General features: G+C 35.2%; 1 protein-coding gene across 4 annotated transcripts in view; it reads right to left on the reverse strand.

The window, feature by feature from the left end:
* Window positions 1-14,103, reverse strand: part of MTREX (Mtr4 exosome RNA helicase) — a 131,603-nt gene that overhangs the window by 46,583 nt on the left and 70,917 nt on the right. For all 4 annotated transcript variants that reach the window (XM_073236288.1, XM_017641047.3, XM_037022312.2 and 1 more), the window contains 3 exons: window positions 13,949-14,099; window positions 1,324-1,496; window positions 622-690 (listed from right to left, as the gene is read on the reverse strand). In XM_073236288.1, the coding sequence (XP_073092389.1) occupies window positions 622-690; window positions 1,324-1,496; window positions 13,949-14,099 (393 nt within the window). The remainder of the gene's footprint in view (window positions 1-621; window positions 691-1,323; window positions 1,497-13,948; window positions 14,100-14,103) is intronic.

A 14,103-nucleotide genomic window follows, 5' to 3' on the forward strand; every position in this document is an offset into this window, starting at 1 on the left:
GTACAGATATCATATTATGCAAACCCTTCATTTTAAAGATAAGGAAAAATATGGAGATATGGATGTCTTGCATGAGGCCAAACACTGGCAGATAACAGGCTGGTGTCTACTGTCCAAGAAAATATGGCAGATTATATGGCTGATTCAATTTTAGGGTAGTCACTCAACTAACAAATCAAAATCATCCTTGATTTTATATATATGTTCTCTTCAAAGTATTTATATAAACAACAACCAGAATCAATTTTATTATTGGCTTCATTTAGAAAGCACAAGTACCACTGATAACCTTTCTAATTTCATCAAATCTCTAATATATACCTAAATCAAAAATCTAATTTTCAATGTCAGAAGTTGATTTTTCTAATATTCAGTTCAAAGAATAAAATTATAAAAAGAACTGATAAACTCAGGTAAGAAATGTAAATTGTGTTGTTGTTGAAATAACCTTAAGGACAGAATTTAACACTTTTAAAAAAATTAATGGCAGAGTTTATTACAGCTTCTCTTAAAGTAATCCTACTTCTCCTTGATATTTTGTACTTTGACTATTTCATGAGTCTGAAAATATATTTCACTAAAAATTTATAAAACATTTCTACTTTAAGGAAAACGGTTTACCTTAACATTTGACTTTTTTGAGAAATTCACTACTACTCCCCAGCCAAAATCATCTCCTTCATTCTTTACCTGAGAAGGAAAGCAAGTAAACAATAACATTTATGTCTGTCTACAAGGCAATTTTTTAGATTTCCAGTCCACATTATAGGCTTATAAAACAGTTTTGAGTTTTCCTGGTAAAATATCTTTCCAAAGATTACTGTGTTTAACTTAAAAAAAGATACTAATTGTACAGAAAGAAAATCCCTGTTAAATTTCACAGGCCCCTAGAACAACAATAACAGAAATCTCTCAACTGGCAAACACATATTAAAAATTATATACTTCTGAGCATATTTGAAGCTTTCTATATTACTTAAGTAATGAATTTACCCAGGACCTAAAATTGCCTTATTTTTAAATAAAACTGCCTTTATTTTTATATTTCATAAAGTGGAAATATTTTATATATTAATTCCAAAATTGTCTACTTCACTTTATATTCCCCAAAAGAGAATAGTGGAGATTAAAAAGCTTTCACATGACTCCCCCTTTAATCATTGCCATGTGAAATAGGTAAAACAATATAATTAATATAGATTAACTATTAACGATTATAGCAGGAAACATTTTACCAAGGAGAGTAGGAGGAACCCAGAATCTTTATCCAAAAAATATTACATTACTGAAATAGCCAAATAATTTTTGAAAAAAATGACATACCTTTACTAAACGACCTGGTTGTAAAAATGGTAAGCAATATTTTGGTTTATGAATATATTCTTCTATTTCTTTACCCAGTTTGGCAAGCTGCTGTCTTATCTTATAATAAATGACTACACTTTCTTCATTTGGTATTACTATTTTATTATACTGTTCTTCTGAGTTCTTTACCTCTGTAAAGAAAAACACATGTAGATCAAAAAATTATACACCTCATATAAATTATACCAAAGATACATCTGTTTTCCTATTACAATTATAAGGAAGAAAGTCAGTTTGCATAGATTAGAAAGTTTTGAGGAAAAGCTTTAGAGATGGCTATATGGCATGTTGTCTCTGTCTCTCCTTTCTCTAGTAAGGTTCACCATAGCTATCTCTAGAGTTTGTCAATTCATGAATCATGAATCCTCAAGGTGAGTTTGAATTGGCAATGGTTATATTTGATGAGTTAATTCTCTCCTATGGATGGGGGGAGATTATCTCTGAGAATTCTAGACCTACACTGCTCAACATAGTACTGTTCTATAAATCTATGTGATAGTAGTAGGAATGTTCTATGTCAGATCTTTCCAGTGGAATAGCCAGTAGACACTAGCCATATGTGGCTATTTGATTTAAATTTATTAAGTATTTAGTTCCTCAATAGCACTAGCACTATTTTAAATAAATGCTCAAGTCACATTTGGCTACTGACTTCTGTACTTGAATAGCATAGACAAAACATTTCCACCATCATACAAAGTTCTACTAGAGAGCCTATTTTGGACCTTCTAAACATTATGCCACTTTAACTCTCGGGGAAGAATCCAGCTAGCTAACATCATTAGGTTTCCACTACCACCAGTTTTAGGGACTAGATCTCTAAAACTGAAGACAGGAAGTCAACCAGTTACCCCTCCACCCAATCAGTAGATAAAATACCAGTCCTAGTCAGCAACTGTCCTATTAATTAATCTAGGTGATGCTGTTCTCTGCTGCAATTCTTGCTTCTAGTGCTAACCTCCCTTCCTCATTCATTCCATAATGCCTCCATACAAACATTTTATTTTTTATTTTATATATTGTCATTTTTTATTTTTATTGGGGAAAAATATACATAAAATTCACCATTAATGACATTTAGTACATTCAGTGTATATGACAATTACTACCCTCTTCTAGAATATTTTCACTACTCTAAAAGGAAACTCCATACCCATTAAGCACACACTGCTCTCATTCCCTTCTTTCCCCAGATGCTGGCAACTTTTCTTTTTGCTTTCTGTCTGTATGGATTTACCTATTCTAGATATTTCATATACATATGAAATCATACAATATGTGGCCTTTTATGTTTGCCTTAACTCAGCATGTTTTCAAGATTCATCCATGTTGTAGCATTTATCAGTACTTCCACTCCTTTTTTATGGCTAAATAATACTCCACTGAATGGATATACTATTTTGTTTACCCATTTACCAATTGATGACATTTGGATTATTTCTACATTTTGCCTACAGTGAATAGGCTGCCTTAAACATTCATTCACACATTTTTGCTTGAACTTATTTCCAGTTCTTGTTAGTTTTATATCCAGGAGTGAATTGTTGGGTCTACTAGTAGTTCTATTTTTAACTTGCTAAGGAAGTGCTATTTTCAACTATGACCACACCATTTTGTTAAATATGTTTTTTAAACAATAACCATCCTAGAGAGTGTGAAGTGGTTATGATCTTGATTTCCCTAATAACCAATGATGTTGAGCATCTTTTCATGTGCTTATTGGCAAACTGTGTATCCTCTTTGGAGAAATGGCTATTCAAATCCTGTGCCCATTAAAAACTAGTCTTTTTCCTGTTATGAGTTCTATATATATTCTGGGTACTACATCCTTATTGGATAAATGATCTTTCAAAGCTTTTCCCCATTCTAGGATTTCTTTTCACTTTATTGCTGATATCAATTGAAGTACTCAAGTTTTTAATCATAATGAAATCTAATTTATTATTTTCTTTTGTTACTTCTGCTTTTAGTGTCTTATTTTAAAAAACCACTGTCAAATCCAAGGTTATGAAGATTTACATTTGCTTTCTTCTTACAGGTTTATAGTTTCAGCTATCTTATATTTAGGACTTTCATCCAATCTCAGTTCAATATTGTATACAGTATAGGTAAGGATACTTCATTCTCTCACATGTGCCTATCCTTCTGTCCTAGCATCATTCGTTAAAAATCAATTCACTACAGAATTCCTAAGATTTAAGATGGCGGCATGAAAGGTGAGACAAGAGAACTCCTCCCAAAATCACAAATAGTACAAAAATATAGTTAATTAATACAACTAACTGTAAAACAGCAACAAGAAAGAAGGCTGAATGAGAGTACATATAAACCTCAAGAAACAGGGTAATGTACAAAAGCCCTAATCTGGTGGGACCCAAGCTACTCCCCCAACACAGCTCATCAGCAGAAGATAAATGGAGCAGGGAGGGGGTGGAAGCCTGGGACTGCTGAAAACCCAGCCCTGGAGATTTGCTTTGTGAGCAGAAACCTATACATTGTGGTGCTCTGGACATTCAGGAGCTTGGACTAAGCTTGAGAGACAGACATTCCAGCCATTTGTGGAGGATGGGATCCACATCCGATCCTGAGTCAGAGGAAAGGCAGGCAGTCTGAGAGGCTTCCTAGCAGCAAGAGAGCTGCTGAAGGGTCGGGGTTAGCACAGAGCTTGATGCGCGGGGGTCAGGAGAGCTGGACATGGTTGTCTGGGGACACTTGGCCCAGCTGGTTGGGAACTTTGAGGAGCTTCAGGCGCTCCATCCCCCTGGCTGCCTACTCAGCCCTGTGGCACCCCAATGTGACATGCAGCCTGCTGCACCTCCCTCCTGGCCTGCTGGCACCGGCTTGCAAACCAGCAGTCACTGCACTGACATCAGGCCAACTAGAGGGAGGCCCCGGTTACAACAGCTAGAAAAGCCGAGCACAGAGGCTTACTCCTGTGTGCTTGGCCCACTGGCTCTGACACTGGAGACAGGCACCATGGATGGGAATCAGGAAACAGCTCTTTCCTCCCCCTGAGCACCAAATCAGATCCCCAACGACCCCCAACCTCACTCTAGGGACTGAGCAGCTCCAGAGACTGGAGCTTCTGGGCACTAGTGGGCACCACACAGAAATATGAAACGTCAAAATAACATGGTTCAGACCAAAATCTCACAAACCCCAGAAAAAGGACCAAATAAAACTGAACTCACCAATCTGCCAGAAACAGAGTTCAAAATAAAAATTATAAACATGCTATGGAGGTACAGAAAAATATTCAAGAACTCAGGAATGAATTTAAGTCAGAGATTCAATCATTAAAAAATTCCACATCTGAAATGAAACATACAATGGAGAGATTTAAAAGCAGATTAGATGTAGTAGAAGAGACGGTAAATGGAATAGCAATTAGAAAAGAGGAATACAAAGAAGCTGAGGCACAGAAGGAAAAAAGAATCTCTAAGAATCAAAGAATATTGAGAGAACTGTGTGACCAATCCAAACGGAACAATATTCGCATTATATGAGTACCAGAAGAAGAAGAGAGAGAAAAAGGGATAGAAAGTGTCATTGAGGAGGTAACTGCTGAAAACTTCCCCAACCTGGGGAAGGAGATAGTCTTTCAAGCCATGGAGGTGCACAGATCTCCCAACACAAGGGACCCAAGGAAGACAACATCAAGACATATAATAATTAAAATGGCAAAGATCAAGGACAAAGACAGACTTTTAAAGGCAGCTAGAGAGAGAAAAGAGATCACATACAAAGGAAAATCTATCAGGCTTTCATCAGACTTCTCAACAGAAAACTTACAGGCTAGAAGGGAGAGGCATGATATATTTAATGCAATGAAGCAGAAGGGCCTCGAACCAAGATATTCTACCCAGTAAGGTTATTTAAATTTGAAGGAGGGATTAAACAATTTTCAGATAGGCAAAAGCTGAGAGGATTTACCTCCCACAAACCACCTACCCCTACAGTGCATTTTGGAGGATCTCCTATAGATGGAAGTATTCTTAAGGCTAAATAGATGTCACCCAAGGGATAGACAAAGAGTACAGAATATGATTCATAACATACAAAGAATGGAGGAGGAAGAAAAAGGAGAAAAAAAAAAAAACCTTTAGGCCGTGTTTGTAATACCATATGAAGGGAGTTACACAAGACTGTTAGATAGTAAGGGAAATACCCTTGCGCCTTTGGTAACCATGAATCTAAAACCTGCAATGGCAATAACTACATACCTATCGATAATAACTCTAAATATAAATGGTCTGAATGCCCCAATCAAAAGACACAGAGTTACTGAATGGATGAAAAAACAAGACCCATCTATATGCTGCCTACAAGAGACTCACTTTAAACCCAAAGAGATACACAAGCTGAAAGTAAAGGGATGGAAAAAGATATTTCATGCAACTAACAGGGAGAAAAAAGCAGGAGTTACAGTACTTGTATCAGACAAAATAGACTTCAAAACAAGGAGAGTAACAAGAGAGAAAGAAGGACAATATATAATGATAAAAAGGTCAGTCCAAGAAGAGGATATAATTATAAATATCTATGCACCCAATACAGGATGACCTACATATGTGAAACAAATACTAACAGAATTAAAGGGGGAAATAGAATACAATGCATTCACTTTAGGTGACTTCAAAACAGCACTCACTCCAAAGGACAGATCAACCAGACAGAAAATAAGGTAAGAGACAGAGGCACGGAACAACATATTAGAACAAATGGACCTAACAGATATCTACAGAACACTCCATCCAAAAGCAACAGGATACACACACACATTCTTCTCAAGTGCACATGGAACATTTTCAAAAATAGATCATATATTAGGTCACAAAAAGAACCTCAGTAAATTCAAAAAGACTGAAATTGTACCAACCAGCTTCTCAGATCACAAAGGATCGAAACTAGTAATAAATTACACAAAGAAAACAAAAAAGCCCACAAACACATGGAGGCTTAATAACATGCTCCTAAATATCAATGGATCAATGACCAAATAAAAACAGAGATCAAGCAAAATATGGAGACAAATGAAAACAGTAATTCAACAAAACAAAATCTGCAGGACACAGCGTCAGCCATGCTAAGAGGGAAATACATTGCAATACAGGTGTACCTCAGGAAAGAAGAACAATCCCAAACAGTCTAAACTCACAACTAATGAAACTAGAAAAGGAAGAACAAATGAGGCCCAAAGTCAGTAGAAGGAGGGACATAATAAAGGTTAAAGCAGAAATAAATAAGATCGAGAAGAATAAAATAACAGAAAGAATCAATGAAAGCAGGAGCTGGTGCTTTGAGAAAATAAACAAAATAGATAAACCCCTAGCCAGACTTATCAAGAAAAAAAGAGAGTCTACACACATAAACAGAATCAGAAACGAGAAAGGAAAAATCACTATGGACACCACAGAAATACAAAGAATTATGAGAGAATACTATGAAAAATTACATGCTAACAAATTGGATAACCTAGAAGAAATGGACAACTTTCTAGAAAAATACAACTTTCCAAGGCTGACCCAGGAAGAAACAGAAAATCTGAACAGACCAATTACCAGCAATGAATTGAATTGGTAATCAAAAAACTACCTAAGAACAAAACTCCTGGACCAGATGGTTTCACTGCTGAATTTTATCAAATATTTAGTGAAGACCTAATACCCATTCTCCTTAAAGTTTTCCAAAAAGTAGAAGAGGAGGGACTACTCCCAAACTCATTCTATGAGGCCAACATCACTCTAATACCTAAACCAGGCAAAGACACCACAAAAAAAGAAAATTAGAGACCAATATCCCTGATGAACATAGATGCAAAAATATTCGACAAAATATTAGCAAACTGAATTCAAAAATATGTGAAAAAGATCATCCATCATGATCAAGTGGGATTCATCCCAGGGACGCAAGGATGGTACAACATTCGAAAATCCATCAACATCATCCACTACATCAACAAAAAGAAGGACAAAAACCACATGATCATCTCCATAGATGCTGAAAAAGCATTCGACAAAATTCAACATCCATTCATGATAAAAACTCTCAACAAAATGGGTTTAGGGGGCAAGTAACTCAACATAATAAAGGCCATATATGACAAACCGACAGCCAACATTATACTTAACAGCGAGAAGTTGAAAGCTTTTCCTTTAAGATCGGGAACAAGACAATGATGCCTACTCTCCCCACTTCTATTCAACATTGCTCTGGAGGTCCTAGCCATGGCAATCAGACAACACAAAGAAATAAAAGACATCCAGATTGGCAAGGAAGAAGTCAAACGGTCCCAGTTTGCAGATGACATGATATTGCATATAAAAAACCCTAAAGAATCCACTCCCAAACTACTAGATTCAATATCTGAATTCAGCAAAGTTGCAGGATGCAAAATTAATACACAGAAATATGTGGCTTTCCTATACACTAACGATGAACTAGCAGAAACAGAGATCAGGAAAACAATTGCATTCACAATTGCATCAAAAAGAATAAAATACCTAGGAATAAACCTAACCAAGAAAGTGAAAGACCTATACCCTGAAGACACTCTAAAGAGAAATTAAAGAGGATACTAACAAATGGAAATTCATCCCATGCTATTGGGTAGGAAGAATTAATATTGTCAAAATGGCCATCCTGACTAAAGCAATCTACAGAGTCAATGCAATGCCTATCAAAATACCTACAGCATTCTCCAATGAACTAGAGCAAATAGTTCTAAAATTCATATGGAACCAGAGAAGACCCCGAATAACCAAAGCAATCCTGAGAAGGAAGAATAAAGCAGAGGGAATTATGCTCCCTGACTTCAAGCTCTACTAAAAGCCACAGTAATCAAGACAGTGTGGTACTGCCATAAGAACAAACCCATAGACCAGTGGAATAGAATAGAGCCCAGATATAAACCCAAGCATATATGGTCAATTAATATATGATAAACGAGCCATGAATATACAATGGGGAAAAGTCAGCCTCTTCAACAGCTGGTGTTGGCAAAACTGGACAGTTACATGTAAGAGAATGAAACTGGATTATTTTCTAACCCCATACACAAAAGTAAACTCAAAATGGATCAAAGACCTGAATGTAAGTCAGGAAACCATAAAACTCTTAGAAGAAAACATAGGCAAAAGTCTCTTGGACATAAACATGAGCAACTTCTTCATGTACGTATCTCCCTGGGTAAGGGAAACAAGAGCAAAAATGAATAAGGGACTCTATCAAACTAAAAAGCTTCTGCACAGCAAAGGATACCATCAGTAGAACAAAAAGGCATCCTATAGTATGGGAGAATATATTCATAAATGACATATCCGATAAGCGGTGACATCCAAATTACATAAAGAGCTTATGCACCTCAACATACAAAAAGCGAATAAGCCAATTAAAACTGGACAGAGGATCTGAACAGACACTTCTCCAAAGAAGAAATTCAGATGGCCAACAGGCACATGAAAAGATGCTCCACATTGCTAATCATCAGGGAAATGCAAATTAATACCACAATGAGATATCACCTCACATCAGTTAGGGTGGCCAACATCCAAAAGACAAACAACAAATGTTGATGAGGATATAGGGGAAAGGGGAACCCTCCTACACTGCTGGTGGGAATGCAAACTAGTTCAACCATTGTGGAAAGCAGTATGGAGGTTCCTCAAAAAACTCAAAATAGAAATACCATTTGACCCAGGAATTCTACTCCTAGGAATTTACACTAAGAATGCAGCAGCCCACTATTTACAATAGTGAAAATGGAAGCAACCTAAGTGTCCATCAGTAGATGTACAGTAAAGAAGATGTCGTGCATATACACAATGGAACATTATTCAGCCATAAGAATAAAACAAATCCTACCATTTGCAACAACATGGGTGGAGCTAGAGGGTATTATGCTCAGTGAAATAAGCCAGGCAGAGTAAGACAAGTATCAAATGATTTCACTCATCTGTGGAGTATAACAACGAAGAAAAAACTGAAGTACCAAAACAGCAGCAGACTCACCGAACCCAAGAATGGAATAACAGTTACCAAAGGGAAAGGGCCTGGGGAGGATGGGTGGGAAGGGAAGGATAAGAGGGAAAATGGAGTATTACAATTAGCACACGATTAGCGGGGGTGAACAGGTGAAAGGCAGTATATACATAGAAGACAAGTAATGATTCTATAGCATCTTACTATGCTGATAGACAGTGACTGTAATTGGGCATGTGGGGGGTACTTGATAATAGGGGGGTCTAGTAACCATAATGTTGTTCAAGTAGTTGTACATTAACAATACCAAAAAAGGAAAAAAAAACAATCGATTCACTACAGATGGATAGATTTACCTCTAAACTTTCAATTCTATTCCACTGATTAAACTCCTCTATTTAACCTGTGAGCTTCAGTTTCTTTATCTACAAAATTAGGATAACAACAGTGCCTAAACCCCATAAGGCTGTAGTTAAGAAATTAATTGAAAAAAGATACATGGAAAGTACTTAGCTAATGGTATAGCATATAGTAAACATTCAGGAGGGATATTACTACTGTATTATTACTATTTTTATTATCATCTTCAATCTTCTCACAGACTACTCTCTCAAATTTCTGGTCTTCTGTACTCCCTTATGCATACATACTGTATCATCCTGGTTATTTCTGAATGATCTGCATGACTTCTTATAGGAACTGTTGCCCATTCATTAAAGACTAGAAGCCTACTCTTAATAACACATATGGCAATAAATGTCTTCAGAAAAGCAACTTACAAACTATGAAAGAATATTTGATAGACTAAAGTCAATAAGGTTTCTAAGGAAACAGCATATAAGATAGGTTCACAAAATTTGTGAGACAATTTGCAACCAATTACCTCCTTCTAAGGGACAAAAGAGGTGGTAGTTCCAATATATATTCATATTATATAATATATGCAATGGATATGGACCTTTGAATGATAAGGAAATAGACTGTTATTCCCAGTATGAGTGAATTTTGCATCAGATTAAAGCTGAAATGGCTGTACTGATCTATGGCAACAGTATTTTGATTCAAACTCATGTCTAACTCTAAAGCTCCTGATACTAATCACGGCGTTATGAGAAGAACTGAACAAAAAGATTAAAATTAAGTTTGCATCTTTCTTTTCAGTAGAGGAACAATGAAATCCTGGAGGTTTTACTCTTATGGCTCACTGGAAAACCTATTATATATAGATTCAATAAATCAACATGAAAAACATCTCATGTATGCCAGTATCTAAGTTTGTTATAAAAAAATTAAAGCATTGTACTTGTAAAACAGAGATTAATTTCATACTTTTAAAGACAATATAGTCTACATTTACATTTTGGTATACTTAACGTGGTGAAAATAATACCAAGTCTCTCAAAAAGATTCTGGTAATATCAATAGCAAAAGTAGTAATATCCTTCTTAGTACTAAGGGAAAATGGGAATAAACTGCTTTCAGGATGTACTCTACATTTTAAAAGCACACAGGATAGCCCTATCACCTCCAATCACCTATTCTTATACTACATGTTCTTTGGTCACACCACTCAGCCTTGCAAACTGTACTAAAGGTTAAATTCCTACTTCTTCCCTTAAAAAGTCTGTTATACTTTGATAGTTTTCCTTTATTGGTTTCAAAATGTTAGAAAAACATGTCTTGCCCCTTTAAAAACAGAGGTAGGGGAAAAAAAGGGGCAAGTCAAGTGCAGAAAGATTCAAGTGTACAGCAGCAACACCACAGGGGTAGGAAACTGCATTACAATCAATCTTTCTGAAAAGTAGGTCAGTCAGAAATACACTGAAAAAGACAGCAGTAGCTGGGGTGTGGAGAGACAGAGGGCAGAGGATGAGGAAATAAATGGTGGTAATGCTTAAGTTTAAAAAGTGGATAGCAGAGTCATGGTCAAAGTCACTGAACAATCTGAGCTCAGCTAGAAATCATAAAAAAATGCTTTAAATAAATGGGAAAATACTTTAAGTTCTCCCTCTATACCCCACTGTATCTGGGATTTTTTTCTATGGAATTATGAGAGAGTAATATAATTTAAGATAAAAAAATAATTTACTGATAGTTAGAATACACTACCTTTACAAAGAAGGGGAGGAAAGTGAAGGTAGGTGCCTCAATGTGCACCAATATTTCTCTTGCCTAATCAGTCTCTAACCAGTCTAACGTGTGTGTGTGTGTGTGTGTGTGAATTATTCTGGGCAGGCATCAAAGGAATATTTTAAATCTTAATTCTTTTTATTTAAAGTATTGAGCTGGCTTGTAACCTTATACTTGTTTCAGTGACAGCACCAGAAATTTCTATGATATGAGGTGAAATTAATGAATTTCCTTCTTTACTACTAATCAAATGTACCTTCTTATTTTAAACCCAAATCCATGATGACCTTAAATCTTGTTGGTTTTTAAAAATTCTATTCCCTTTGTTATTTTTAAATTTAATTTTATTCATTTTTTTTTTGGTGGGAGAAAGACAGATTTACGGCTGCCTTAAAAATATGGTTCTCTGAGACTAGAATCATACTCTTCTCCTGGCTAAGACTGGCTAAGTAGTTTATCATCAAGACAGATGGCATTAAATACTTTACAAGAAAATAATAAAATTTTAAAAAAGTAAGTCTTGAAACCAACTAGCTCATTAAGTTACCTTTTCTCATTTTTTTTTTTAGTCACATAAGTTACTATATCTATTCTCATCATATTCAGAAGTGATGTCCTATGCCCCAATTAAAAACAACATGGCTTAGGAGCCAGGAGTATACTATTATAATATTAAATATGCCATCAATCAAATGTGTAATCTTAAATACTGGTAACTTCTCTAAGCCTTTTTAACTTGTAAAATGATCCCCAAACTCTTTCTAGTTCTATAGTTTGTAGTGATGAAGCCCCTCTTAAATAAGACCTGAGAAATTATGGAAAAAGGAATAATGATCTATCATTTAGGTAAAGGTAAAAAAAAAGAATTTTACCCTCTTGGATGTTCTAAAGCCTTTTTCCTTTTTTAAAGGCACATTATTATACTTCATTTACTTCTTGCTACATAAAAAGTAGGGGCAAGTGATCCCACTACTCATGATAAGACAGGTATCTAAAATTTGCCTTTAATAAATTATTAAATAAACCTACATTAATAAAATGGAAATACTGTCATTAAAATCACACTTTCAAAGGATATATCAAATTTAAATTTAAAAAGCCAGGATCAGTAAACTAATGAACATAAAGCCTTTAATGCAAGGCTAAGCATGGGGTAAATATTCAGTAAATGATACCAACTATAAATATCATGATTACTATTACAGAAACTACCAGACAGTAGTCTCTGCCTTATCTGTGGGCTATCACTTTCTGTGGTTTCAGATATCTGCAGTCCACCTTGTCTGGAAGCAGATGATCATCCTTTTGACTTATCAGAAGGCCAAGAGTGGCTTAACACTGTGTTACAAGGCCTACCCAACATTCACCTCATTTCATCTCATTGGTAGGTATTTTATCTCACATCATCACAAGAGTGAGCATAATACGGTAAGATATTTTGAGAAAGAGACAGAGACCACATTCACATAACTTTCATTACAGTATATCGTTATAATTGTTCTATTTATTATTAGTTATTAATCTCCTACTGTGCTTAATTTATGAATCACACTTTAAAATATTCTAGGTATGTATGTATAAGGAAAAAACATAGTATATGTAAGAGTTTGGTACTATCAGTGATTTCAGGCACCTACTCAGGGTCTTGGAACATAACCCCTGCAGATGAGGGGAGACTACTGTTATTTGATCCCATCCTAAGAATACAAATAGATGTATGAGAAAGAAAAAAGATGGAAGAACTATAAAATGTTAACAGTGATTATGTGGCTGTCTCTGTGTGAGATTACAAATGATTTTAAGTTTCCTGTCTTTTGCTGAATTTTGTTTTTTTCTTTTATAATGATGACTATACATTATTTTTATAAGATTTACCCAAACTACTTTTTCAATCATAGCCTCCTCTTTAGATTTTATTTAGCTCTATATGATGATCAGAAACTATATCCTAAAGGATAAGGATCAATACACAATTCTACTTAGTGTAGGTATCATAGAACACTTGCTTTCTGGAAAGCATTTTCTTAATGTTAGAAGCTAGAAATTCTAAAAAAGCTGAAATCAAATCTAAGTTAAAATACTCTAATTGTAAGGGTATATTACTCTTTTATAATGAGAAAACAGTGAAAGGGTAAGATTAATACACATACGCTTCTTTTAGGTCAATTTTTAATATACTAAGCTTTTTGTTATATCATTATTTATGAACATGAGTTATCATGTGATATATCTGTAATAATAATACTAAATTTGAACCAACTATAGAAAGATATCCTGGCAGGGTTTTCTTATTTTCATTTAAAAATTTTCTAGTCAGTTATCATGATCAGACTGTAGTTCTTACTTTACTTTACGTAAGGACCAAGATTGGCTTGCCAGAAAAAAAAAATGGCCAAAGCAGCCAATATTGCAGTAATTTTGCCATTTAGTATCCAAGCTAAATGAGATTCTATTGTGGTAATTTTATACTTACTCTCTACTACTCCTGGTATTGCTCTATAATGCTGAAACTGGTAGAAAGATTTTTCCAACATGTACTCAGGATTAATTTCTTCCACACGTAGTAAGTTCAAAACCATGTTATAGGTCAAATGGAAAGCACTATTCAGAGGATCAGCTGAGCCCTGA

This window comes from Manis javanica, chromosome 1 (genome assembly GCF_040802235.1).
Source record: "Manis javanica isolate MJ-LG chromosome 1, MJ_LKY, whole genome shotgun sequence".
NCBI classification, from domain to species: domain Eukaryota; kingdom Metazoa; phylum Chordata; class Mammalia; order Pholidota; family Manidae; genus Manis; species Manis javanica.